At 62.6% G+C, this 27,024-nt stretch overlaps 1 protein-coding gene across 1 annotated transcript; it reads right to left on the bottom strand.

The window, feature by feature from the left end:
* Positions 1–3,295: 3,295 nt before the first annotated feature.
* On the bottom strand, positions 3,296–24,328 carry AHNAK2 (AHNAK nucleoprotein 2). The gene is made up of 9 exons (XM_087817878.1): positions 24,321–24,328; positions 24,137–24,235; positions 23,611–23,712; positions 22,376–22,517; positions 21,928–22,112; positions 21,517–21,825; positions 18,018–20,709; positions 5,105–17,576; positions 3,296–4,885 (listed from the first exon to the last, which is right to left on the bottom strand). The coding sequence occupies exons 3-9, from the start codon at positions 23,623–23,625 to the stop codon at positions 3,547–3,549; spliced, it is 17,154 nt and encodes a 5,717-aa protein (XP_087674004.1). The 5' UTR covers positions 23,626–23,712; positions 24,137–24,235; positions 24,321–24,328; the 3' UTR covers positions 3,296–3,546.
* Positions 24,329–27,024: the final 2,696 nt, after the last annotated feature.

Genomic DNA, 27,024 nt, shown 5'->3' with positions numbered 1-27,024 from the left:
GCCCCCACCTCCTCCTGGGAGCCCTCCGGGATGCCTCTTGCTGATTTCCACAGAACTGCAATCCTGGCCCACACGTGGGGCCTTTGGAGTATGTGTGCCTCCTGGTCTCTCTGTGTGTGTCCAGCCCAGGGCTGGAGTTCAAACCCCGACCCTGCGAGGAGCCGGTGTCCACATGGCAGCCAGGCGAGGTGGGCCGCATGTCTGCCATGGGACTCTTTGACTCTCCTCAATACCCAGCCCCAGCCCCCAGGAACCCGGGGGGGACTGACGCATGCCAGAGCCGTTGGCTGGGGGTGGGGGAACAGGAGCAGATGGACTGGCCCCCATGACCACCGGGTTCGTCCCGGGCAGTTGCTGGTGTAGCAGAGTGGGACCCAGACTTGTGGGGTGGGGCTGGAGGGGAGAGGCGGGCCCAGGACTGTGGGGTAGAGTGAAGAGGACCTGGGACTGAGCTGGGGGAGGGTGACGCCAAGCTGGGATGGGGCTTGGACCCAGCCCCACTGGAATTCACCCTACCCTGGGAACCACCTGGGCACCTGCTGGCAGAGGCGGGGTCTGAATTTGGCTCCAGCCCTTTGGTAGAAAAGCTCGATCAGACGCCTGTCTCACCTGCTGGCTTCTGACTCAGGCTTGGAGCCCACCTACCCTGGTGGAGGCCCCCGAGTCACCTGAGGCTGGACGGAGCCGGGGGCTGGCCCAGTGGTCCCAGGGGAGCTAAGCGAGTAGATGCCAGGGTTCTGCTCTCCCACATCCTGGGAGGCCTGTGCCCCCCTCCCCCGTCTTCTCTATTTCTGGGGGAGCTGGGGGGTTGGTGTTAGACGCTTCAGACACCAGCGTTCATGTCCATGAGGAAGCTCCCCCAACGCCGGCCTGCCTCCCTACCACTCGCAAGGATCTGAGGGGGGTGCCGGGGATCTATGCTGTGCTGCAGGGTGTCCGGGGCATCTGGGGGCTGGTCAGCGTGTGAGCTGCACTGACCAAGCTGGGCCGGGAGCCTCCCATCCCTGCCCCAGAGCAGACGCCATCTCACACCCACCTGCTGCCCAGGGCTGTCTGCCGTGGTCCAGGCCACAGCCGATGCCCGGCGGCCCTCAGCCAGTGCCAGGCCGAGCACTCCGGGCCTGGTGGCCACACCTGTGGCAGCCTCGAAGGCCTGCTCCAAAGCAGAGCCCAAATCCTGGAGGGTGGGTGCATGGAGAGCCAGATGGATAAGGGACTGAGACATGCCAGGGGGGCTCCCTGATGTGGCCCTTCCTGGGGTGTGGCACCTCCTTGAACCCCAACCTTGAGGGCAGCGAGACCTGTCCTTCCTTGTAACCAATCGAGTGCACACAGGTGGGATGGGACGGGTCACGAGATAGTAACAACTAAGAGTGCCCCCTGCTGGCTGCTGAGAGGTGCTGACCGCTGCTGGGCAGGAAACAGGCCCCTGTCCCCATGTCCCTGTGTCCCTGTGTCCCCGTGTCCCTATGTCCCTGTGTCCCCGTGTCCCCATGTCTCTGTGTCTCCGTGTCTCCGTGTCCCTGTATCCCCATGTCTCCGTGTCCCCATGTCCCTGTGTCCCCGTGTCCCTGTGTCCCCATGTCTCCGTGTCCCCGGGTCCCTGTGTCCCCATGTCCCTGTGTCCCTGTGTCCCCATGTCTCCGTGTCCCCGGGTCCCTGTGTCCCCATGTCCCTGTGTCCCCGTGTCCCTGTGTTCCCATGTCTCCGTGTCCCCGGGTCCCGTTTCCCAGGCAGAGGAGCTGAACTCGGCCAGGAGTCTGCGGGTTTGGAAGGAGCTCCTTCCCCATCAAGCCTGCAGAGGGGACCGCAGTCCCTCCGTCACCTCGGCCACAGCCTGTGGGACCCTGCCGAGGACCAGCTGAGCCGTGCTTGGACTCCCACCCACAGAAGCTGGCAGATGATAAATGTGTGTCATTTTAAGCCTCTCATTTGTGGTGGTTTCTTACACAGTGCAGACAACGGGTACCCGGGAGACGGGCGGTGCTGGTCAGCAGCTCCTACAGTGCCCACTGCCCCCAGCCCCCGGCCTCCAGACCAAGGCCCCCGCATCGCAGGCCTGGACTCGGGTTCTGGGTTCTGAGAAGGATGAAACCTCTGAAGCCAGGCCACCCCACCCCAGTGTTCCCAGGGGCCTGCGTGGGGACAGCCCTGCCTGACTGCAGGACAAATGCCCACTGGCTCCGCCTTGCCGCCTCCTCGCTCGGGAGCCACTCAGGGACCTGCTGTCGGCTCCCTTCCGGAGGGTTCCATGCCCCCTAACTTGGAGAACTTTTCCATGACTTGCCCACGGTGGCAGGTGGCATGGGGCAGGAACCCAGCCTCTCCTCCCACCCGAACCCCTGCTCCCTGTGGACACTGCCCTCCTGCCGTCCCAGGGCCGCACCGGGTGGGCACCCTCAGGAGCAGCAGACCACCCCCGGGCCCACGGTCCCTCAGAGGGGCTCGGAGCCCAGCTCCTGCCCCGCACCCACAGCCAGGCGAGCAGCGCCCCCCGAGGGAGAACTGCAGGGCGGGGGCACGTGGCCGGGCTCCTCAGAACACGGCACGCCCGGGAGCCGGGAGCCCTGGCTACTGTCGGAAACCTGTGAGCCTCCCGCATTGCCCTGCACGGACTTGCTCCCCGAGGGCCGCGCGGAGGAGGGCACTGTCTGAGGGCCCCGCCGACTCTCCAGGCCGGGCCCTCTCTGTGCCGTCCAGCTGGGTGGGGGCGTGTGTCCATATTCCCAACACACCTCCTCTTGGTCTCCCAGGTGAGGCTCCCAGGAGGACCTGGACAGACAAATGGACCTGTGGACAGCCCCTCTAAGACTCACCCCTGAGTCTGTTCCCAATAGAAACTGGGACCAGCAGTGGGGGGGGGGGCACCTCAGGACGGTTCTTCCGGGAACAAAAGGCCTCGCAGCCGCCACTGTGGGTGCATCACTCCTTTATTGCCTGTCGGGGGACAGCGAGTGGAGTCTGGTGCAGCGTGTGCGCGAGGGGCGGGGGCGCAGGGGCAGCGATGCCGGACATTGCTCCTCGCTCCCCTGCCGGCTCACCACCCACAGCCGCCCCTGTGCACGGCCCCAGCCAGCGCCGGCCCCCGCCCTCCTGCGAGCATCTGAGCAGCCCACTGAAGTGCCCAAAGCTTGGCGTGGGCGACAGTCAACAAAGGAGCGAGCTGGTTAAAAGCGCGCAGGAAGCGGGGTCCCCAGGAATACGCGGGACTTGTCCTGAAACAGGGAAGCTCCATCAGCTAGAAAGCAGCAGCAAGGCAGGGCCATGCCCACGCCCGCGCCCGCGCCCACGCCCATTGTTGCCCCCCCCAGGGTAGGTCCCTAGAAACCCACTGGATAAGCCCTCCTCCAGCAACCTTCAAGGACACGCTACCCAGCGTGGTCCTGAGTCCTTTGCTTGCAGAGTTGGGCCCCATTTTCGGAGGGCTCCGCGAGGGCGGCGGGCTTTCTGCTTGGTTTCCTTTCTGTGAGTCGACGTGGGCAGTGCCCTCTGTTTTCCGACTTGGTTTGCACCTCTGTCCGCCCCTGGAAAGTCGCGCCTGTGACCTCACTTGGTCTCTGGCCTGGGCGCAGGCTCGGCGCCGGCGTTCCCGCCCTGCTCCCGCCTGGCTAAGTCCGTTCCTGCTGCGGGCACGGCCGTGGGGCTGGGGCCTGGCCCAGCGCCTGCGGCCTCGGCGGGCTCCCAGTCCTCCTTGTCCTCCGCGGAGAAACTTTCTCGGGCATCAAAAAAGGTGACTGCTTCTTCCTGGGGCCTGGGCTCCACCAGGCCCGCCTCATCCCCAGCGCTCTCGCTCTGCTTGCTGGGGGCCGAGGAGAAGCCTAGTCTGGGAAATCGGAACCAGCCTGCCTTCTCCTGCTTCCTGGGCAGCTCTGCCTCGGGGCGGGCCTCGGGCTGCGCGTGGCCCGGAGCAGGCGTTTGCTCACCTTCGGCGGGATCCGCGCCCGCATCCGCCGCAGAGGAAGAGAAGCCGATGCTGGGAAGCCAAAACCTGAACCGGCCCGAGGGCCGCTTACTCTCTGGCTTCTCCTTGGCAGCCCCCCCTTCGTCTCCGGCGTCCTCGGGGGGGAACTCGAGGATTTCCGCAGGCTCCTCGTCCGAGAAGCTGTCTGCAGCCTGGGGACCAGAGCTCACTTCGAAGGTAAAGGTCTGCGTTCCGGGCACCTGGACGCTGGAAGAGATCACTTCAAACGGTTCTCCGGGGTCGGGCTGGGCAGCTCCAGGAGAGGGCTCAGCTCCCAGGGCTACTTCGGGAGCCGCCTGGAAGCCCTTCGGAGGCAGCTGGGAGTCCTGAGTGACCACGTGCACCTGAGCCCGCAAGGGGCTCTCCGGGACCTTCCCCTTGAGCAAGGAAAACCCGTAAGAAGGCACCTGGATCTCGGAGGCCGGGATCTCGGATTTCCGCACGATCTGAGTAGAAAAAGCCTCGGATCCTGACAGGTCGGCAAACTCTGTCGTGACCCTGCTGTGTACAGTGACCTCTTGGCTCTCAACCCGAGCACCTTGAATGTGTACTCTGACCTTAGAAATGGGGTGAGCGTCCGCAGGGAGGTCAAGGACCGCAGGCTGCTGCCCGGGGACCCCGGCGCCTGCCTTCAGGACGCTCGCACCCCAGACTCCAGGGCGTTCCTTGAACAGGGCCAGGTCAAGGCTGCTGTCTGGGATCCACACCTCTCTCACGGCTGGGACAAAGACGTCGGCCTCGCAGCTGGAGGCCGGGAAGGTGAACCGAGGCACCTTCAGCGCGGGGAACTTGACAGTGATCACAGAATCCTCCCAGAGCTGCCCCATGTCAACCACGGAAATCCGGGCCGGCACGTCCGTCCTCAAGGCCTTCAGTTTGAGGGGGCCTTCGGGTGGGGGAGACGGGGGCTCTGGGCTCCCTGCCCCCCGGGCGGGAGCCTCGTCCGGTTCCCCTGGAGGAGCTTGGGTTTCTGAAATTCTCCCTCCCGGCGTCTGAAGGGGGACAGAGCCTTCGCCTGGGCCGAGCCCGGCCTCTTCAGAAGTGGGAGGACCATCAGGGGACATCCGGGCGGGAGGCCAGTGCAGCTCCAGGCCTTTGCTGTCAAGACTTTGGCTGAGAACTTTGGCCGCATCTGCCTCTGCCTCTGGGGGCGACAGGGACACAGCTGCCTCCGCCTCTGACAAAGGGGCACAGACCCCTGGACTCTTGACTGCAGCCGGGGCCTCTCCTTCCTGCGGGGCCCCCGGCCCCCCGGCCCCAGCCCGCTCCTTGGAGGAGCGCCAGAAGCTGGGCAGGCGGAGCGAGGGCATCCGAAACCAGCTGTCCTGAGAGCTGGTCCGAGCGGCGTCCACCGCCACATCCGCCTCCGGGCTTCCCGCCGTTGGGGCTGCAGGGCCCGGTGTTCCACAGGACGCCTGGAGCGGGCCCTCGGGGGAGGGGGCCCCCGGAGCCTGGCTTGCTGAGCCGTCCCCAAGCCCGTCCTCTCTCCTGCCGTCTGCAATAGACAGGCCGTGTTTGGGGACAGGAAGGTGACCTGTGGACTGGCTCACCTCTCCCTGGACCTGGCCGGGTCGGACGTCAGGTTTGGCAAAGCCCACACTGGGAAGGTGGGCCTGTGGCAGGTGGAGGTCCCCGCCCGCGCCTTCTGGGGGCCCAGATGTTGTGCTGGTGCCCCCAGCAGCATCCTCCCTGCTGGCCCCCACTGTGGCCCGAGACGCCGCCCCTGCTGTGGAGCTAGAGAGGGCAGACTCCGGGTCTCCGGGGGGTAGGCCTGCCCCACCCCGGGAAGCCTGCATTTTGGGGAGTGTCGGTTTCGGCGTTTTCACCCTTCCCTTCTCTCCGTCCTGCTCAGCAGTCACGTCCACGGGGGCCTCCATCTGTGGAGCATGCACTCCAGGCCCACCTGCATCTACAGCTAGGCCATGTCCAGGGTCCCCTCTGGATTCTGTCCCCTTTTTTGGGGACCGCCTGAAGGATGGGAGCCTGAGCCGCCGCATTTTTGAGGGACCTCCTTTCCTGTCATGGTCACTGTCTTCAGCTGGGCCCCCATCTGGAGCCACTGCTGGTGTCCCGGCACTGCCTGTGGGACCTTCGGTCCCCTTGGATGTGGAGACACCTGCAGAGGGCAGTGAAGCGCCTGCCCATGTGAACACTGCGGCGTCCTCAGACTCCAGTGCCCATGCAGGGCTGGGAGAGGACAGGGAGCCCCCTGGGACATGGGACTCCCCCGTGGCCCCTGCTACCTCTGAGACCGAAACCCGGAATTTTGGTCGATGAAATTTAGGAAAAATCACCCGGCTATAGGATGTGTGAATCGGGGGGTCCACTCGGCCAGGGTGGCTGTCGGGTTGGGATGAAGGAACACGCTCCCAGGATGGGAGGTCCCCAGCACCTTGGGCGCCGAAGAGGTGAACATCAGCCTCGGACTCAGAGAGGGTTTCCTGAGGCAGCTCCGGAGAAACAGTGGCTCTGGGGAGAGTCACCTGGTATTTTGTAAGCGTGACACCCTCACAAAAGGCAACGGCAGAGGTTTCAGCATGGTGACGACTGATATGAGGCCTGGATGACGAAACACTTGGCCAACCCGGCGGGGCCATCTGCACAGACGGCTCCGCTGTGGCACCTGGCTCCCCGAGAGACATTCCGACGCTCGCCACTGACGGAGTGGCAGAGGAGCTCCCGGGGAGAGGGACCCCAGGATCCTGGTCGACGGTGATCGAGGCTGTAGCAGATTTCCCTGGAGGAGAGAAGACTTTTGAAATTTTAAAATGCGGTCTCTTAATTTTGCCCTGGTCTACAGGTTTTGTGGGTGATGAGGCCCCATCCACTTCGACCATAGAAAACTCATCGGCTGGATCAATGACGGCACCGACCCTATCAGAAGAGGAGGAACCTTCCGCAACGGAACCAGCATGAACAGGAGGGGACACTGACTGAGTCCTACTGGAAGATGATCGGAAAAATGGCATGCTAATCTTGCGCATCTTGACCTTGCTGTCCCTGGTGGCCACATCCATCTCCCCAAGGCTTTGGTCTCCCTGAATCTTGGCACCAGACGCCTGAATGTCCACCTCCACGCTAGGAAGAGACACCTCCACGTCAGGAGGGCTTACCTCCCCTTTGGTGCACTTAAGGTCCAGTTTTGGACCTTTGATGTCCACCTTGGGCATCTTCATGCTGGGCATCTGCACCTTGGGCAGGTGGCCCTTGAACCTGGCCCCGTCTGCTTTGCCCTTCAGCTCGCCCAGCGTCACCTCTCCCTCGGGGAGGGCCACTTCCAGCTCTCCCCCAGGAAGCTGGATTTCAGCAGATGGCAGTTGGACGCTGCCCTCTGGGGCTCGAATCTCTCCTCCCAGCGAGGGCAGGCTCGCCTCCCCCGTGGCCTTGGGCACAGGCGCGTCCACGGACGTTCCCCAGTCCTTGCCTGGCGCCGACATACCAAAGGAAGGCATCTTGAACTTGGGCATCTTGAACTTGCTGTCGCTGGAGGCCGCCTCCATGTCCCCCAGGCCCATGTCGCCCTCCAGCTTGGCGCTTGGAGCCTGGATGTCCGCCTCCACGCCGGGCAGCGACACCTCCACCTCGGGGGCGGTCACCTCCCCTTTGGCGCCCTTCAGGTCCAGTTTGGGCCCCTTGATGTCCACCTGGGGGCCCTTGAAGTCTACTTTGGGCATCTTCATGCTGGGCATCTGCACCTTGGGCAGGTGGCCTTTGAGTCCGGCTCCGGCGGCGGGTCCCTGGAGCTCTCCCTCGGGCAGGCGGCCCTCAGGGAGCTTCACGCCCAGCTCGCCTGTCTTGACATCCACTTGAGCAGATGGCAGCTCAATGCTGAGGTCACTGGTCTTGATGTCGGTCTGGACGGAGGGCAGGGACACTTCCGCTGTGGCGTCCACGGACTTGCTTGGTGTAGAAACGCCAAAGGAAGGCATCTTGAACTTGGGCATCTTGAACTTGCTGTCCTTGGCCGCCACCTCCACGTCCCCCAGGGCCATGTCGCCCTCCAGCTTGGCGCTTGGAGCCTGGATGTCCACCTCCACGCCGGGCAGCGACACCTCCACCTCGGGGGCGGTCACCTCCCCTTTGGCGCCCTTCAGGTCCAGTTTGGGCCCCTTGATGTCCACCTGGGGGCCCTTGAAGTCTACTTTGGGCATCTTCATGCTGGGCATCTGCACCTTGGGCAGGTGGCCTTTGAGTCCGGCTCCGGCGGCGGGTCCCTGGAGCTCTCCCTCGGGCAGGCGGCCCTCAGGGAGCTTCACGCCCAGCTCGCCTGTCTTGACATCCACTTGAGCAGATGGCAGCTCAATGCTGAGGTCACTGGTCTTGATGTCGGTCTGGACGGAGGGCAGGGACACTTCCGCTGTGGCGTCCACGGACTTGCTTGGTGTAGAAACGCCAAAGGAAGGCATCTTGAACTTGGGCATCTTGAACTTGCTGTCCTTGGCCGCCACCTCCACGTCCCCCAGGGCCATGTCGCCCTCCAGCTTGGCGCTTGGAGCCTGGATGTCCACCTCCACGCCGGGCAGCGACACCTCCACCTCGGGGGTGGTCACCTCCACTTTGGTGCCCTTCAGGTCCAGTTTGGGCCCCTTGATGTCCACCTGGGGGCCTTTGAAGTCTACTTTGGGCATCTTCATGCTGGGCATCTGCACCTTGGGCAGGTGGCCTTTGAGTCCGGCTCCGGCGGCGGGTCCCTGGAGCTCTCCCTCGGGCAGGCGGCCCTCAGGGAGCTTCACGCCCAGCTCGCCTGTCTTGACATCCACTTGAGCAGATGGCAGCTCAATGCTGAGGTCACTGGTCTTGATGTCGGTCTGGACGGAGGGCAGGGACACTTCCGCTGTGGCGTCCACGGACTTGCTTGGTGTAGAAACGCCAAAGGAAGGCATCTTGAACTTGGGCATCTTGAACTTGCTGTCCTTGGCCGCCACCTCCACGTCCCCCAGGGCCATGTCGCCCTCCAGCTTGGCGCTTGGAGCCTGGATGTCCACCTCCACGCCGGGCAGCGACACCTCCACCTCGGGGGCGGTCACCTCCCCTTTGGCGCCCTTCAGGTCCAGTTTGGGCCCCTTGATGTCCACCTGGGGGCCTTTGAAGTCTACTTTGGGCATCTTCATGCTGGGCATCTGCACCTTGGGCAGGTGGCCCTTGAACCTGGCCCCGTCTGCTTTGCCCTTCAGCTCGCCCAGCGTCACCTCTCCCTCGGGGAGGGCCACTTCCAGCTCTCCCCCAGGAAGCTGGATTTCAGCAGATGGCAGTTGGACGCTGCCCTCTGGGGCTCGAATCTCTCCTCCCAGCGAGGGCAGGCTCGCCTCCCCCGTGGCCTTGGGCACAGGCGCGTCCACGGACGTTCCCCAGTCCTTGCCTGGCGCAGACATACCAAAGGAAGGCATCTTGAACTTGGGCATCTTGAACTTGCTGTCGCTGGAGGCCGCCACCATGTCCCCCAGGCCCATGTCGCCCTCCAGCTTGGCGCTTGGAGCCTGGATGTCCACCTCCACGCCGGGCAGCGACACCTCCACCTCGGGGGCGGTCACCTCCCCTTTGGCGCCCTTCAGGTCCAGTTTGGGCCCCTTGATGTCCACCTGGGGGCCCTTGAAGTCTACTTTGGGCATCTTCATGCTGGGCATCTGCACCTTGGGCAGGTGGCCTTTGAGTCCGGCTCCGGCGGCGGGTCCCTGGAGCTCTCCCTCGGGCAGGCGGCCCTCAGGGAGCTTCACGCCCAGCTCGCCTGTCTTGACATCCACTTGAGCAGATGGCAGCTCAATGCTGAGGTCACTGGTCTTGATGTCGGTCTGGACGGAGGGCAGGGACACTTCCGCTGTGGCGTCCACGGACTTGCTTGGTGTAGAAACACCAAAGGAAGGCATCTTGAACTTGGGCATCTTGAACTTGCTGTCCTTGGCCGCCACCTCCACGTCCCCCAGGGCCATGTCGCCCTCCAGCTTGGCGCTTGGAGCCTGGATGTCCACCTCCACGCCGGGCAGCGACACCTCCACCTCGGGGGCGGTCACCTCCCCTTTGGCGCCCTTCAGGTCCAGTTTGGGCCCCTTGATGTCCACCTGGGGGCCCTTGAAGTCTACTTTGGGCATCTTCATGCTGGGCATCTGCACCTTGGGCAGGTGGCCTTTGAGTCCGGCTCCGGCGGCGGGTCCCTGGAGCTCTCCCTCGGGCAGGCGGCCCTCAGGGAGCTTCACGCCCAGCTCGCCTGTCTTGACATCCACTTGAGCAGATGGCAGCTCAATGCTGAGGTCACTGGTCTTGATGTCGGTCTGGACGGAGGGCAGGGACACTTCCGCTGTGGCGTCCACGGACTTGCTTGGTGTAGAAACGCCAAAGGAAGGCATCTTGAACTTGGGCATCTTGAACTTGCTGTCCTTGGCCGCCACCTCCACGTCCCCCAGGGCCATGTCGCCCTCCAGCTTGGCGCTTGGAGCCTGGATGTCCACCTCCACGCCGGGCAGCGACACCTCCACCTCGGGGGCGGTCACCTCCCCTTTGGCGCCCTTCAGGTCCAGTTTGGGCCCCTTGATGTCCACCTGGGGGCCTTTGAAGTCTACTTTGGGCATCTTCATGCTGGGCATCTGCACCTTGGGCAGGTGGCCCTTGAACCTGGCCCCGTCTGCTTTGCCCTTCAGCTCGCCCAGCGTCACCTCTCCCTCGGGGAGGGCCACTTCCAGCTCTCCCCCAGGAAGCTGGATTTCAGCAGATGGCAGTTGGACGCTGCCCTCTGGGGCTCGAATCTCTCCTCCCAGCGAGGGCAGGCTCGCCTCCCCCGTGGCCTTGGGCACAGGCGCGTCCACGGACGTTCCCCAGTCCTTGCCTGGCGCCGACATACCAAAGGAAGGCATCTTGAACTTGGGCATCTTGAACTTGCTGTCGCTGGAGGCCGCCTCCATGTCCCCCAGGCCCATGTCGCCCTCCAGCTTGGCGCTTGGAGCCTGGATGTCCGCCTCCACGCCGGGCAGCGACACCTCCACCTCGGGGGCGGTCACCTCCCCTTTGGCGCCCTTCAGGTCCAGTTTGGGCCCCTTGATGTCCACCTGGGGGCCCTTGAAGTCTACTTTGGGCATCTTCATGCTGGGCATCTGCACCTTGGGCAGGTGGCCTTTGAGTCCGGCTCCGGCGGCGGGTCCCTGGAGCTCTCCCTCGGGCAGGCGGCCCTCAGGGAGCTTCACGCCCAGCTCGCCTGTCTTGACATCCACTTGAGCAGATGGCAGCTCAATGCTGAGGTCACTGGTCTTGATGTCGGTCTGGACGGAGGGCAGGGACACTTCCGCTGTGGCGTCCACGGACTTGCTTGGTGTAGAAACGCCAAAGGAAGGCATCTTGAACTTGGGCATCTTGAACTTGCTGTCCTTGGCCGCCACCTCCACGTCCCCCAGGGCCATGTCGCCCTCCAGCTTGGCGCTTGGAGCCTGGATGTCCACCTCCACGCCGGGCAGCGACACCTCCACCTCGGGGGCGGTCACCTCCCCTTTGGCGCCCTTCAGGTCCAGTTTGGGCCCCTTGATGTCCACCTGGGGGCCCTTGAAGTCTACTTTGGGCATCTTCATGCTGGGCATCTGCACCTTGGGCAGGTGGCCTTTGAGTCCGGCTCCGGCGGCGGGTCCCTGGAGCTCTCCCTCGGGCAGGCGGCCCTCAGGGAGCTTCACGCCCAGCTCGCCTGTCTTGACATCCACTTGAGCAGATGGCAGCTCAATGCTGAGGTCACTGGTCTTGATGTCGGTCTGGACGGAGGGCAGGGACACTTCCGCTGTGGCGTCCACGGACTTGCTTGGTGTAGAAACGCCAAAGGAAGGCATCTTGAACTTGGGCATCTTGAACTTGCTGTCCTTGGCCGCCACCTCCACGTCCCCCAGGGCCATGTCGCCCTCCAGCTTGGCGCTTGGAGCCTGGATGTCCACCTCCACGCCGGGCAGCGACACCTCCACCTCGGGGGCGGTCACCTCCCCTTTGGCGCCCTTCAGGTCCAGTTTGGGCCCCTTGATGTCCACCTGGGGGCCCTTGAAGTCTACTTTGGGCATCTTCATGCTGGGCATCTGCACCTTGGGCAGGTGGCCCTTGAACCTGGCCCCGTCTGCTTTGCCCTTCAGCTCGCCCAGCGTCACCTCTCCCTCGGGGAGGGCCACTTCCAGCTCTCCCCCAGGAAGCTGGATTTCAGCAGATGGCAGTTGGACGCTGCCCTCTGGGGCTCGAATCTCTCCTCCCAGCGAGGGCAGGCTCGCCTCCCCCGTGGCTTTGGGCACAGGCGCGTCCACAGACGTTCCCCAGTCCTTGCCTGGCGCCGACATACCAAAGGAAGGCATCTTGAACTTGGGCATCTTGAACTTGCTGTCGCTGGAGGCCGCCTCCATGTCCCCCAGGCCCATGTCGCCCTCCAGCTTGGCGCTTGGAGCCTGGATGTCCACCTCCACGCCGGGCAGCGACACCTCCACCTCGGGGGCGGTCACCTCCCCTTTGGCGCCCTTCAGGTCCAGTTTGGGCCCCTTGATGTCCACCTGGGGGCCCTTGAAGTCTACTTTGGGCATCTTCATGCTGGGCATCTGCACCTTGGGCAGGTGGCCTTTGAGTCCGGCTCCGGCGGCGGGTCCCTGGAGCTCTCCCTCGGGCAGGCGGCCCTCAGGGAGCTTCACGCCCAGCTCGCCTGTCTTGACATCCACTTGAGCAGATGGCAGCTCAATGCTGAGGTCACTGGTCTTGATGTCGGTCTGGACGGAGGGCAGGGACACTTCCGCTGTGGCGTCCACGGACTTGCTTGGTGTAGAAACGCCAAAGGAAGGCATCTTGAACTTGGGCATCTTGAACTTGCTGTCCTTGGCCGCCACCTCCACGTCCCCCAGGGCCATGTCGCCCTCCAGCTTGGCGCTTGGAGCCTGGATGTCCACCTCCACGCCGGGCAGCGACACCTCCACCTCGGGGGCGGTCACCTCCCCTTTGGCGCCCTTCAGGTCCAGTTTGGGCCCCTTGATGTCCACCTGGGGGCCTTTGAAGTCTACTTTGGGCATCTTCATGCTGGGCATCTGCACCTTGGGCAGGTGGCCCTTGAACCTGGCCCCGTCTGCTTTGCCCTTCAGCTCGCCCAGCGTCACCTCTCCCTCGGGGAGGGCCACTTCCAGCTCTCCCCCAGGAAGCTGGATTTCAGCAGATGGCAGTTGGACGCTGCCCTCTGGGGCTCGAATCTCTCCTCCCAGCGAGGGCAGGCTCGCCTCCCCCGTGGCCTTGGGCACAGGCGCGTCCACGGACGTTCCCCAGTCCTTGCCTGGCGCCGACATACCAAAGGAAGGCATCTTGAACTTGGGCATCTTGAACTTGCTGTCGCTGGAGGCCGCCTCCATGTCCCCCAGGCCCATGTCGCCCTCCAGCTTGGCGCTTGGAGCCTGGATGTCCACCTCCACGCCGGGCAGCGACACCTCCACCTCGGGGGCGGTCACCTCCCCTTTGGCGCCCTTCAGGTCCAGTTTGGGCCCCTTGATGTCCACCTGGGGGCCCTTGAAGTCTACTTTGGGCATCTTCATGCTGGGCATCTGCACCTTGGGCAGGTGGCCTTTGAGTCCGGCTCCGGCGGCGGGTCCCTGGAGCTCTCCCTCGGGCAGGCGGCCCTCAGGGAGCTTCACGCCCAGCTCGCCTGTCTTGACATCCACTTGAGCAGATGGCAGCTCAATGCTGAGGTCACTGGTCTTGATGTCGGTCTGGACGGAGGGCAGGGACACTTCCGCTGTGGCGTCCACGGACTTGCTTGGTGTAGAAACGCCAAAGGAAGGCATCTTGAACTTGGGCATCTTGAACTTGCTGTCCTTGGCCGCCACCTCCACGTCCCCCAGGGCCATGTCGCCCTCCAGCTTGGCGCTTGGAGCCTGGATGTCCACCTCCACGCCGGGCAGCGACACCTCCACCTCGGGGGCGGTCACCTCCCCTTTGGCGCCCTTCAGGTCCAGTTTGGGCCCCTTGATGTCCACCTGGGGGCCTTTGAAGTCTACTTTGGGCATCTTCATGCTGGGCATCTGCACCTTGGGCAGGTGGCCCTTGAACCTGGCCCCGTCTGCTTTGCCCTTCAGCTCGCCCAGCGTCACCTCTCCCTCGGGGAGGGCCACTTCCAGCTCTCCCCCAGGAAGCTGGATTTCAGCAGATGGCAGTTGGACGCTGCCCTCTGGGGCTCGAATCTCTCCTCCCAGCGAGGGCAGGCTCGCCTCCCCCGTGGCCTTGGGCACAGGCGCGTCCACGGACGTTCCCCAGTCCTTGCCTGGCGCCGACATACCAAAGGAAGGCATCTTGAACTTGCTGTCGCTGGAGGCCGCCTCCATGTCCCCCAGGCCCATGTCGCCCTCCAGCTTGGCGCTTGGAGCCTGGATGTCCACCTCCACGCCGGGCAGCGACACCTCCACCTCGGGGGCGGTCACCTCCCCTTTGGCGCCCTTCAGGTCCAGTTTGGGCCCCTTGATGTCCACCTGGGGGCCCTTGAAGTCTACTTTGGGCATCTTCATGCTGGGCATCTGCACCTTGGGCAGGTGGCCTTTGAGTCCGGCTCCGGCGGCGGGTCCCTGGAGCTCTCCCTCGGGCAGGCGGCCCTCAGGGAGCTTCACGCCCAGCTCGCCTGTCTTGACATCCACTTGAGCAGATGGCAGCTCAATGCTGAGGTCACTGGTCTTGATGTCGGTCTGGACGGAGGGCAGGGACACTTCCGCTGTGGCGTCCACGGACTTGCTTGGTGTAGAAACGCCAAAGGAAGGCATCTTGAACTTGGGCATCTTGAACTTGCTGTCCTTGGCCGCCACCTCCACGTCCCCCAGGGCCATGTCGCCCTCCAGCTTGGCGCTTGGAGCCTGGATGTCCACCTCCACGCCGGGCAGCGACACCTCCACCTCGGGGGCGGTCACCTCCCCTTTGGCGCCCTTCAGGTCCAGTTTGGGCCCCTTGATGTCCACCTGGGGGCCTTTGAAGTCTACTTTGGGCATCTTCATGCTGGGCATCTGCACCTTGGGCAGGTGGCCCTTGAACCTGGCCCCGTCTGCTTTGCCCTTCAGCTCGCCCAGCGTCACCTCTCCCTCGGGGAGGGCCACTTCCAGCTCTCCCCCAGGAAGCTGGATTTCAGCAGATGGCAGTTGGACGCTGCCCTCTGGGGCTCGAATCTCTCCTCCCAGCGAGGGCAGGCTCGCCTCCCCCGTGGCCTTGGGCACAGGCGCGTCCACGGACGTTCCCCAGTCCTTGCCTGGCGCCGACATACCAAAGGAAGGCATCTTGAACTTGGGCATCTTGAACTTGCTGTCGCTGGAGGCCGCCTCCATGTCCCCCAGGCCCATGTCGCCCTCCAGCTTGGCGCTTGGAGCCTGGATGTCCACCTCCACGCCGGGCAGCGACACCTCCACCTCGGGGGCGGTCACCTCCCCTTTGGCGCCCTTCAGGTCCAGTTTGGGCCCCTTGATGTCCACCTGGGGGCCCTTGAAGTCTACTTTGGGCATCTTCATGCTGGGCATCTGCACCTTGGGCAGGTGGCCTTTGAGTCCGGCTCCGGCGGCGGGTCCCTGGAGCTCTCCCTCGGGCAGGCGGCCCTCAGGGAGCTTCACGCCCAGCTCGCCTGTCTTGACATCCACTTGAGCAGATGGCAGCTCAATGCTGAGGTCACTGGTCTTGATGTCGGTCTGGACGGAGGGCAGGGACACTTCCGCTGTGGCGTCCACGGACTTGCTTGGTGTAGAAACGCCAAAGGAAGGCATCTTGAACTTGGGCATCTTGAACTTGCTGTCCTTGGCCGCCACCTCCACGTCCCCCAGGGCCATGTCGCCCTCCAGCTTGGCGCTTGGAGCCTGGATGTCCACCTCCACGCCGGGCAGCGACACCTCCACCTCGGGGGCGGTCACCTCCCCTTTGGCGCCCTTCAGGTCCAGTTTGGGCCCCTTGATGTCCACCTGGGGGCCTTTGAAGTCTACTTTGGGCATCTTCATGCTGGGCATCTGCACCTTGGGCAGGTGGCCCTTGAACCTGGCCCCGTCTGCTTTGCCCTTCAGCTCGCCCAGCGTCACCTCTCCCTCGGGGAGGGCCACTTCCAGCTCTCCCCCAGGAAGCTGGATTTCAGCAGATGGCAGTTGGACGCTGCCCTCTGGGGCTCGAATCTCTCCTCCCAGCGAGGGCAGGCTCGCCTCCCCCGTGGCCTTGGGCACAGGCGCGTCCACGGACGTTCCCCAGTCCTTGCCTGGCGCCGACATACCAAAGGAAGGCATCTTGAACTTGGGCATCTTGAACTTGCTGTCGCTGGAGGCCGCCTCCATGTCCCCCAGGCCCATGTCGCCCTCCAGCTTGGCGCTTGGAGCCTGGATGTCCACCTCCACGCCGGGCAGCGACACCTCCACCTCGGGGGCGGTCACCTCCCCTTTGGCGCCCTTCAGGTCCAGTTTGGGCCCCTTGATGTCCACCTGGGGGCCCTTGAAGTCTACTTTGGGCATCTTCATGCTGGGCATCTGCACCTTGGGCAGGTGGCCTTTGAGTCCGGCTCCGGCGGCGGGTCCCTGGAGCTCTCCCTCGGGCAGGCGGCCCTCAGGGAGCTTCACGCCCAGCTCGCCTGTCTTGACATCCACTTGAGCAGATGGCAGCTCAATGCTGAGGTCACTGGTCTTGATGTCGGTCTGGACGGAGGGCAGGTACACTTCCGCTGTGGCGTCCACGGACTTGCTTGGTGTAGAAACGCCAAAGGAAGGCATCTTGAACTTGGGCATCTTGAACTTGCTGTCCTTGGCCGCCACCTCTACGTCCCCCAGGGCCATGTCGCCCTCCAGCTTGGCGCTTGGAGCCTGGATGTCCACCTCCACGCCGGGCAGCGACACCTCCACCTCGGGGGCGGTCACCTCCCCTTTGGCGCCCTTCAGGTCCAGTTTGGGCCCCTTGATGTCCACCTGGGGGCCTTTGAAGTCTACTTTGGGCATCTTCATGCTGGGCATCTGCACCTTGGGCAGGTGGCCCTTGAACCTGGCCCCGTCTGCTTTGCCCTTCAGCTCGCCCAGCGTCACCTCTCCCTCGGGGAGGGCCACTTCCAGCTCTCCCCCAGGAAGCTGGATTTCAGCAGATGGCAGTTGGACGCTGCCCTCTGGGGCTCGAATCTCTCCTCCCAGCGAGGGCAGGCTCGCCTCCCCCGTGGCCTTGGGCACAGGCGCGTCCACGGACGTTCCCCAGTCCTTGCCTAGCGCCGACATACCAAAGGAAGGCATCTTGAACTTGGGCATCTTGAACTTGCTGTCGCTGGAGGCCGCCTCCATGTCCCCCAGGCCCATGTCGCCCTCCAGCTTGGCGCTTGGAGCCTGGATGTCCACCTCCACGCCGGGCAGCGACACCTCCACCTCGGGGGCGGTCACCTCCCCTTTGGCGCCCTTCAGGTCCAGTTTGGGCCCCTTGATGTCCACCTGGGGGCCCTTGAAGTCTACTTTGGGCATCTTCATGCTGGGCATCTGCACCTTGGGCAGGTGGCCTTTGAGTCCGGCTCCGGCGGCGGGTCCCTGGAGCTCTCCCTCGGGCAGGCGGCCCTCAGGGAGCTTCACGCCCAGCTCGCCTGTCTTGACATCCACTTGAGCAGATGGCAGCTCAATGCTGAGGTCACTGGTCTTGATGTCGGTCTGGACGGAGGGCAGGGACACTTCCGCTGTGGCGTCCACGGACTTGCTTGGTGTAGAAACGCCAAAGGAAGGCATCTTGAACTTGGGCATCTTGAACTTGCTGTCCTTGGCCGCCACCTCCACGTCCCCCAGGGCCATGTCGCCCTCCAGCTTGGCGCTTGGAGCCTGGATGTCCACCTCCACGCCGGGCAGCGACACCTCCACCTCGGGGGCGGTCACCTCCCCTTTGGCGCCCTTCAGGTCCAGTTTGGGCCCCTTGATGTCCACCTGGGGGCCCTTGAAGTCTACTTTGGGCATCTTCATGCTGGGCATCTGCACCTTGGGCAGGTGGCCTTTGAGTCCGGCTCCGGCGGCGGGTCCCTGGAGCTCTCCCTCGGGCAGGCGGCCCTCAGGGAGCTTCACGCCCAGCTCGCCTGTCTTGACATCCACTTGAGCAGATGGCAGCTCAATGCTGAGGTCACTGGTCTTGATGTCGGTCTGGACGGAGGGCAGGGACACTTCCGCTGTGGCGTCCACGGACTTGCTTGGTGTAGAAACGCCAAAGGAAGGCATCTTGAACTTGGGCATCTTGAACTTGCTGTCCTTGGCCGCCACCTCCACGTCCCCCAGGGCCATGTCGCCCTCCAGCTTGGCGCTTGGAGCCTGGATGTCCACCTCCACGCCGGGCAGCGACACCTCCACCTCGGGGGCGGTCACCTCCCCTTTGGCGCCCTTCAGGTCCAGTTTGGGCCCCTTGATGTCCACCTGGGGGCCTTTGAAGTCTACTTTGGGCATCTTCATGCTGGGCATCTGCACCTTGGGCAGGTGGCCCTTGAACCTGGCCCCGTCTGCTTTGCCCTTCAGCTCGCCCAGCGTCACCTCTCCCTCGGGGAGGGCCACTTCCAGCTCTCCCCCAGGAAGCTGGATTTCAGCAGATGGCAGTTGGACGCTGCCCTCTGGGGCTCGAATCTCTCCTCCCAGCGAGGGCAGGCTCGCCTCCCCCGTGGCCTTGGGCACAGGCGCGTCCACGGACGTTCCCCAGTCCTTGCCTGGCGCCGACATACCAAAGGAAGGCATCTTGAACTTGGGCATCTTGAACTTGCTGTCGCTGGAGGCCGCCTCCATGTCCCCCAGGCCCATGTCGCCCTCCAGCTTGGCGCTTGGAGCCTGGATGTCCACCTCCACGCCGGGCAGCGACACCTCCACCTCGGGGGCGGTCACCTCCCCTTTGGCGCCCTTCAGGTCCAGTTTGGGCCCCTTGATGTCCACCTGGGGGCCCTTGAAGTCTACTTTGGGCATCTTCATGCTGGGCATCTGCACCTTGGGCAGGTGGCCTTTGAGTCCGGCTCCGGCGGCGGGTCCCTGGAGCTCTCCCTCGGGCAGGCGGCCCTCAGGGAGCTTCACGCCCAGCTCGCCTGTCTTGACATCCACTTGAGCAGATGGCAGCTCAATGCTGAGGTCACTGGTCTTGATGTCGGTCTGGACGGAGGGCAGGGACACTTCCGCTGTGGCGTCCACGGACTTGCTTGGTGTAGAAACGCCAAAGGAAGGCATCTTGAACTTGGGCATCTTGAACTTGCTGTCCTTGGCCGCCACCTCCACGTCCCCCAGGGCCATGTCGCCCTCCAGCTTGGCGCTTGGAGCCTGGATGTCCACCTCCACGCCGGGCAGCGACACCTCCACCTCGGGGGCGGTCACCTCCCCTTTGGCGCCCTTCAGGTCCAGTTTGGGCCCCTTGATGTCCACCTGGGGGCCTTTGAAGTCTACTTTGGGCATCTTCATGCTGGGCATCTGCACCTTGGGCAGGTGGCCCTTGAACCTGGCCCCGTCTGCTTTGCCCTTCAGCTCGCCCAGCGTCACCTCTCCCTCGGGGAGGGCCACTTCCAGCTCTCCCCCAGGAAGCTGGATTTCAGCAGATGGCAGTTGGACGCTGCCCTCTGGGGCTCGAATCTCTCCTCCCAGCGAGGGCAGGCTCGCCTCCCCCGTGGCCTTGGGCACAGGCGCGTCCACGGACGTTCCCCAGTCCTTGCCTGGCGCCGACATACCAAAGGAAGGCATCTTGAACTTGGGCATCTTGAACTTGCTGTCGCTGGAGGCCGCCTCCATGTCCCCCAGGCCCATGTCGCCCTCCAGCTTGGCGCTTGGAGCCTGGATGTCCACCTCCACGCCGGGCAGCGACACCTCCACCTCGGGGGCGGTCACCTCCCCTTTGGCGCCCTTCAGGTCCAGTTTGGGCCCCTTGATGTCCACCTGGGGGCCCTTGAAGTCTACTTTGGGCATCTTCATGCTGGGCATCTGCACCTTGGGCAGGTGGCCTTTGAGTCCGGCTCCGGCGGCGGGTCCCTGGAGCTCTCCCTCGGGCAGGCGGCCCTCAGGGAGCTTCACGCCCAGCTCGCCTGTCTTGACATCCACTTGAGCAGATGGCAGCTCAATGCTGAGGTCACTGGTCTTGATGTCGGTCTGGACGGAGGGCAGGGACACTTCCGCTGTGGCGTCCACGGACTTGCTTGGTGTAGAAACGCCAAAGGAAGGCATCTTGAACTTGGGCATCTTGAACTTGCTGTCCTTGGCCGCCACCTCCACGTCCCCCAGGGCCATGTCGCCCTCCAGCTTGGCGCTTGGAGCCTGGATGTCCACCTCCACGCCGGGCAGCGACACCTCCACCTCGGGGGCGGTCACCTCCCCTTTGGCGCCCTTCAGGTCCAGTTTGGGCCCCTTGATGTCCACCTGGGGGCCCTTGAAGTCTACTTTGGGCATCTTCATGCTGGGCATCTGCACCTTGGGCAGGTGGCCTTTGAGTCCGGCTCCGGCGGCGGGTCCCTGGAGCTCTCCCTCGGGCAGGCGGCCCTCAGGGAGCTTCACGCCCAGCTCGCCTGTCTTGACATCCACTTGAGCAGATGGCAGCTCAATGCTGAGGTCACTGGTCTTGATGTCGGTCTGGACGGAGGGCAGGGACACGTCCGCTGTGGTCCCCATGGACCTGCCCGTCCCTGACGTGCAGAATGAGGGCATCTTGAACTTGGGCATCTTGAACTTGCCGTCCCTGGCGGCCACCTCAGCACTGCCTGGTCCAATGCTCTCTTCCATTTCCTGTGCAGTGTCCCTCTCTGCTGTTATCTTTGGTGGGTGTTTCCTCCCTCTTCCATCTTTTCCTTCGGCTTCCTCTGAGTCCATCTGCAAATTGACAACTGTGAAGTGTCTGTGTCTCTTTGTTTCTGGTTCCTGTTCCTGTCTTCCTGTCCCAGACTCTGCCTCCTCTGGGGACCTTCGCAGTGAGGGCGCTCGGATCCCTGGGTTTTTCACATTTCCCCCCCAACCCTCCAAGGCCCTGTCCTTGCCATTACCGTCCTCTCCTGGCAGTCCTGCCTTGCCCCTCTCTGGTCTTGCTTTTGCCCTGTCTGGTCCATGCACTGCAAGGACTCTGTACCCCTGTACTTCTGGGCTCTCGGCACCCTTTTTCCCGGCCGCGGTGGCCAGTCCCTCTCTGGGCCCCAGCTGGCGCACAATCATTCCTCCTTCGGTTCCCAGTACTTTTTCTTTGGAGAAGCTGAACTTGGATGTCTCTAACTTTGGTGTTGGGATCTGGCACTCCCGCTGGCGGCCCTGTGTGAGGCTGTCATCTGCGGGGTCCTGCAAGGACAGCCTGGCAATGCCTGTTTCCAGCTCCACCACTCCCTCCCTGTGGCCCGCCTGGCTTTGTCTCGGGGCTCGGCCTGCCCTGGCTTTCCTCTGGGGCACCATCTCCTCCTGGGCCTTCCCCTCCTTTGTCTTTTTTCGGCGTCTGCTGCAGGCCCCACTCTCCACGGGTCCCTGGCAGGGCTCTGCGGTCCTGTCCTCTCTCTTGCCATGTGCAGCAGCCCCAGGGTCCTGTCGGCTGTCATCCCAGGACCCCGCCTCCTCAAGTTCCCCAGCGTGGACAGTCCCACCTTGTGTCCCTCTGCCCAGGTGCCCCACCAGCAATGGTCCCTTCCCGGAGCCCACCTTGAACCTCAGGTTCGGGAACCTCCACCTTCGCTGGCTGCCTGCTCCTGCTGGGAATGGGGCCTCCGTGTCTGAGCTTGTGGGGGATATGTCAGGGGCCTGCCCCCGCTCGTAGGCCTCTGAGGAGCTGTGTGATCTCCGGGGTCCACGCTTGCTCTTTGTGGTTTGAAATTTGGGCCAGGAGAGCCTCTCCTTCTGGGGCCGCCTGCCCCTCTCCTTCCGGGGCTTGGCGATAAGTCTCTCCTGGTCTCCATCTCTTTCCAGAGTCTTCACGGGTGTGTCTGTGCTCCCCTCGGGGACATCTTTGTCCTGAAACACAGCGAGAGGGAGCCTGTTGGCACCAGTACAGGGAGTCTGTGGCCCTGGGCTCGGGGGCCACCCCAGCCTCCCTGAGGGCCACGGCAGGCTCACCTGCATCCCTGAACGCCTTGGGGCGCGCTGAGCAGCCCCGGAAGCCCACTCCTCATCCCCTCTGGCAGGAAGTTTCCGTTTGATCTTGAACTGGACCCTGTAGGGCTCTGAGTACTGAAGGATTTTCAGAGCGTCTTCGTAGTTAATGTGGTCAAAGAAGATGGTTGCGCTGAGCAGCTGATCCCCTAGACAAGGACAAAGTGGCCTCGGCCTCAGCTCCCCAGGCACACCCTTGCTGGGATGGGGTGTGTACACGAGGAGCCCACCATGCCCCCAGCCCTCCCCTCTGTGGAGCCCTGGGTGGGCAGGCGTCCCCCGGTGTCACGGGAGAGAAAATTCAGCATGGCGGGCTGTCATCCTGAGCTCCAGGTATGGCCCTGGCCCCCCTCCAGACACCTCCCATCCTGATGGGGACCATGGGGACACCAGGGATGGGTGGCCATCGCACCTTCTTTCAGGCTGAAGAGCTTGGCCGCGGAGGAGTCCTTCAGCACTTGCTTGACAAAGATCCCCTGGTCCCCACCGCCCGTGACACTGTAGCCACTGGCGCCAGCCTCCACTTCGGTCTTCAGCGTCACCTCTGTCGCCTCCTGCAGGGACAGGGCAGAAGCGCACGGCCATGGTGACAAACATCCCTCCTGCCGCTAGCAGGGGCTGCCTCCCTGAGGACAGAGACCCCAGGTCCTGCCCACCGTCCAGCCACGCAGGGCAAGGGGAGGGCCTCTGGCCAGGTGTGCATGGGTGGCTGTGTCCAAGCTTTGCAGAGGGCCAGCTGCAGCCGCCTCGGGGGGAGTGGCCACCTCTTTTCCCTGCTCCCACTTGCCAGGACTCAGGGGCAGCCTGTCCACAGCCATTCAGGCCCAGGGGCGCTTGGCCAGCAAAGGGGCGAGGCTTCTGCTCAGCAGCGGTCAGAGCCTTCTTCCATCGCCCCTTGTTCATTCTTTCTATTTTATTTTATTATGTTTTTATTGATTTTAGAGACAGAGAAGAAGGGAGATGGGGAGAAAGGTAGAAACATCGATTGGCTGCCTCCTGCACGCCCCCTACTGGGGATCGAGCCCGTAACCCGGGCATGTGCCCTGGCTGGGAATTGAACCAGCGACCTCCTGGTGCAGGGGGCAGGCCAGCCAGTGAGCCACACCAGCCAGGCTGCCCCTTGTTCATTTTGTACATGCTCTGAGCTCCGGTCGCCAGCAAGGGAGCTGGGGCTCAAACCACAGAGGGTCACCAATGCCGAGGGAAATACAGTGAACGGGCGCCCAGCCTGGCTTGGGGCATGGCGGGGCCTCAGGGGTGGCAGAGTGTTCGAACTGCCGGGGACACCGATGACAGAACCGGCCACCTCAGGGGCAGCGCCCCCTCCTCACCGGGAGCCCACAGGATCAAGCGCCTTCTGCGGCCTGCGCCACAGACAGCAGCCTTCCCCACATGAGGTCTGAGCACCTAGGCCCCCGGCCAGCGGTCCGGCTCTTCAGGGGAGCACAGGGGTGTCAGGGGAAGCCGGGGCCAGCCTCTGGAATCCCTGCCCCCCAGGCTGACAAGGGGGACAGGCAGTCCTTCCACAGGGCACGGGGGCCCCTTCAGCCTCCCTGCAGCTCTCCTCCTTGCTCTGGCCCCAGCCCCTCTGCTGGAGCCCTTGTGGTGGGGTCCACCTCCCTGACCCCCAGTTCCCACCATACCCACCTCAGAACGACTCATCCTGGAAAATGTCCGTGAGTCCCCAGAATCACGCTTCCACCAGGACCTCCGTCTCCCTGAGGAGCCTTGCCTGCTCGGCGTGTCTTCCTGCAGCCGCAGACATTGAGGGTTACCCGCCCGCCCAGCCCGGGGCAACGGGGGTGACTGGGGAGGCCAGGGAACTCCACCTTCAAGGCCCAGAGCCCCCAGAGGGAGCTGAGCGCCTCAGCTGCGGGGCGCCTTCTGTGCCTCCCCTCCAGAGATGGCACGCAGGCACACAATACCTGTGCCCCGCCGCCCACGGGGGCGTGAGGCCTGCTCCCCCCACAGGTGCCACCTTGACAGCTAACGGGAGGGGTGGGGGGAGCAGCGGAGACGGAGAGGACAGCCAGCTGGGCATCGCCGTGGCCGGGGGCAACAGGGCAGGGCAGGGTGGCTGCACAGACAGGGTGATGCAGGAGGAGAGGCGGCCACGCGGGGCCCCACACCTGAGCCTGCCCTCCGACTGTGGGTGTCTGTCCGGCTGGCTTACCGGGAGTCCAAAGCCGGCCCCCTCGGTCACGTACTCATAGACAGGCGAGGACCCCTGAGGCCGTGGCCGGATGATCTCACCCACGGGCCCTTCGGTCACCTGGCGGGAGAGAGAGCGGGTCACCCTCGGCCACGCGGGGAAGGGGGGAAGGCGCGAGGGGGCCGCGTCCCCGAGCGTCACGTACAGAGCGGTCCTCCTCGGTCTCTGCCTCCGGGTCCTCGTGCTGAAGCTGGCGTCCAGACTCTGCAGAGAGAGAGGCTGTCAGTGAGCCCTGCCGGTGGGCGGGCCAGGCGGCGCACCTGAGGGTGGGGCCCAGGAGCACCTGCATACACTGGAGGTGGTGTCACCCCATCCAGACGCTGAGTCTAGGTCACAGGGAGGCAGGGGAGGACCCTCAGCCACGGCCCGGAGGTTGTGACCTCAGGTCAGAGGGCAGGGAGCCAGAATGGGTGGGGGGGACGCTCAGGCAAAGTGACAGAATCCACAGATATAGTCAAAGAAAGTCACTAAACACGCAAACAGAGCGATAATCACAACCCCGAGGGGAACCAGAATCCGGAGGAGCTACAATATGTAGCCAATAAGGTCCAGCATTTGACAGAGATTCCATGATGTGCAAAGAAACACGAAAGCAGGACCTGTACATGGAGGAGCTGGGCAGGGACGGGACTGTCTTGAATGTCCACAGATGCTGTGTTCAGCAGACGTCAAAGCAACTATTATGCATTTGGTCAAAAAGCTAAAGGAAACCATGTTTAAAGAGTTGCTGGAGAACATAGGACATCAGTGAAGGAAGACAGTCGTAAAGAAATAGAAATTATTTTTAGAAAACCAAGTGACAGTCCTGACATTGAAAATTTACTGCAGGGCCCGGCCGGGCGTGGCTCAGCGGTTGAGCGTTGACCTAGGATCCAGGCGATCGGGGTTTGATTCCCGGTCAGGGCACATGCCCGGGTTGTGGGCTCGATCCCCAGTCGGAGGCATGCAGGAGGCAGCCGATCAATGACTCTCTCATCATTGATGTTTCTCTCTCTCCCTCTCCCTGCCTCTCTCCAAGATCAATAAAGATATATTTAAAAAAAGAAAGAAAGAAAGAAAAGAAAATTTACTACAGGAATTTAACAGCAGAACTTAGATAGATGCTAGAAGAATTGAAAAACTTGTAAGTTAATAAGGATTAACCAGTATAAATTGCAATTAACCAAAGAACTTATGTGGGTATAGGGATAACCCATGGACAGACAATAGTGCGGTAAAGGCCTGGGGCGGGGGCGGGGTGGAGGGGGTCAATGGGGGGTGGGGAAGGGGGGCATCTGTAATATTTTCAATAATAAAAATAAATTTAATAGTAATAATAATAATAAATAACCAATTTGAAGAACAGAGGGGGAAAAGACTGACGGAAAATGAGCAGAGCCTGCGTGATCAGTGGGACAGCTTTAAGAATGCCAGCACTGAGGTGTGGTGCTGAAGTCCCAGAAGGAAAGCAGAGAGATGAGGCAGGAGGGTGTTTGAAGAAATAATGGTTGAAAACAACCTACAGACCCCCCAAACTCAACAAACCCCAACAGGAAAAACACAGAGACATCCAGCCCCAGGCACAGCACAGTCAAAATGATTCAGAGACGAGGAAAATGTTGAAAATCACAGGAAACGACCGAGCCCTCGCATTTAAGGGCACAACAATTGTTAACAGCCAATACCATGGGGGCTAGAAAAAAGTGGAAGGATACATTCAAACTGTTGAAAGAAAAACACTGCGAACCAAGACTTCTATACCTAGCAAACTGAAATAAAGGCAAAATAAAGATGTCTGCAAATAAAGCGACTCAGGGAATTCATTGATGTAGACCCGCCTTACAAGAAATGCCAAAGCAAAGGGACTGACTCCAGACACTAACTCAAATCCACAGGCACACACGGAGCGTGGAGAAATGGTAAATATGTGAGCACATATACGGCTCTAGAGAAATATATTTTTCCTCATTCCATCTCTTAACTTCTTTAAGAGACATGAGGGTTTTTTCCTGGCCGGTGTGGCTCAGTTGGTTGGAGCATTGCCTTGTACACTGAGAGGTTGCAGGTTCGATCCCTGGCCCCAGTCGGGGTGCATGTGGGAGGCAACCAGTCAATATGTCTCTCTCACATCGACGTTTCTCTCTCTCCCCCTCTCTCTCTCTCCCCTGCACGTCCAAATGGAAAACTATTCTTGTCGACCCCACATCACCCACAGAAGTTTGGGTTTCCTGTGGATTGCAGAGCCAAAGGTGATGGCTTAACAATCAAGCTTCCAGAAGATAAATAGAAATGACTCAGGGGGTAGAGAAACAGTCCTTAACTAGGACACAAAAAGTAGCCGGAAAAAAAACACCTAACTAAAGTGAAGAGCTTCTGTTCACCCAAGGACACCTCCGAGGGGGTGAAAAGTCAGGCCGTGGTCCGAACAAAGAGACGCAACACATTTACCAAGCAGGACCTCCTCCCCTGGATGCGCAAATTCCTGCACACTGAAGGGAAAATTCAGACAACCCAACGGAAAAACAGGCAAGGACACATTGGAAAAGCAACTTACAAAGAGACATCCAACTGGCCAGTTGACCCAGGAGAGCTGCTCAGCATCCTTAGTCATCAGGACACTGCCAATTAGGTGAGCACTCGGCCGGCCGAACCCCACCCTGCTGCAGGCCGGGCCGACTGGCTGCCCATCACTGTGGAAGAGTCTGGCAGCACCTCCTCCGTCTAACAGCCCACCTGCGGCCCAGCAGCTCCACGCCAGGCTCTGTCCAGCACAAATGCAGATGTGTGTTTCCCCAAAAGACGGCTACCAAAATGCCCACCTGGCACTACTTCAGTGCCCAGAAACCAGAGAGGCTCCAATGTCCATCAAC

This window comes from Miniopterus natalensis, chromosome 1 (genome assembly GCF_054644295.1).
Source record: "Miniopterus natalensis isolate mMinNat1 chromosome 1, mMinNat1.hap1, whole genome shotgun sequence".
NCBI classification, from domain to species: domain Eukaryota; kingdom Metazoa; phylum Chordata; class Mammalia; order Chiroptera; family Miniopteridae; genus Miniopterus; species Miniopterus natalensis.
The sequence above is the reverse complement of the archived record's forward strand: the minus strand, read 5'-3'. Positions and strand labels throughout refer to the sequence as shown.

What these genes read in the sequence shown, in the direction of transcription:
- AHNAK2 (XM_087817878.1), bottom strand. An exon ending in GCTCTTCAGCCTGAAAGAAG is followed by an intron (nt 22,113 to 22,375) that starts GTGCGATGGCCA and finishes GTCCTTGTCTAG; the next exon opens with GGGATCAGCTGCTCAGCGCA. An exon ending in TCCCGAACCTGAGGTTCAAG is followed by an intron (nt 20,710 to 21,516) that starts GTGGGCTCCGGG and finishes GTCAATTTGCAG; the next exon opens with ATGGACTCAGAGGAAGCCGA.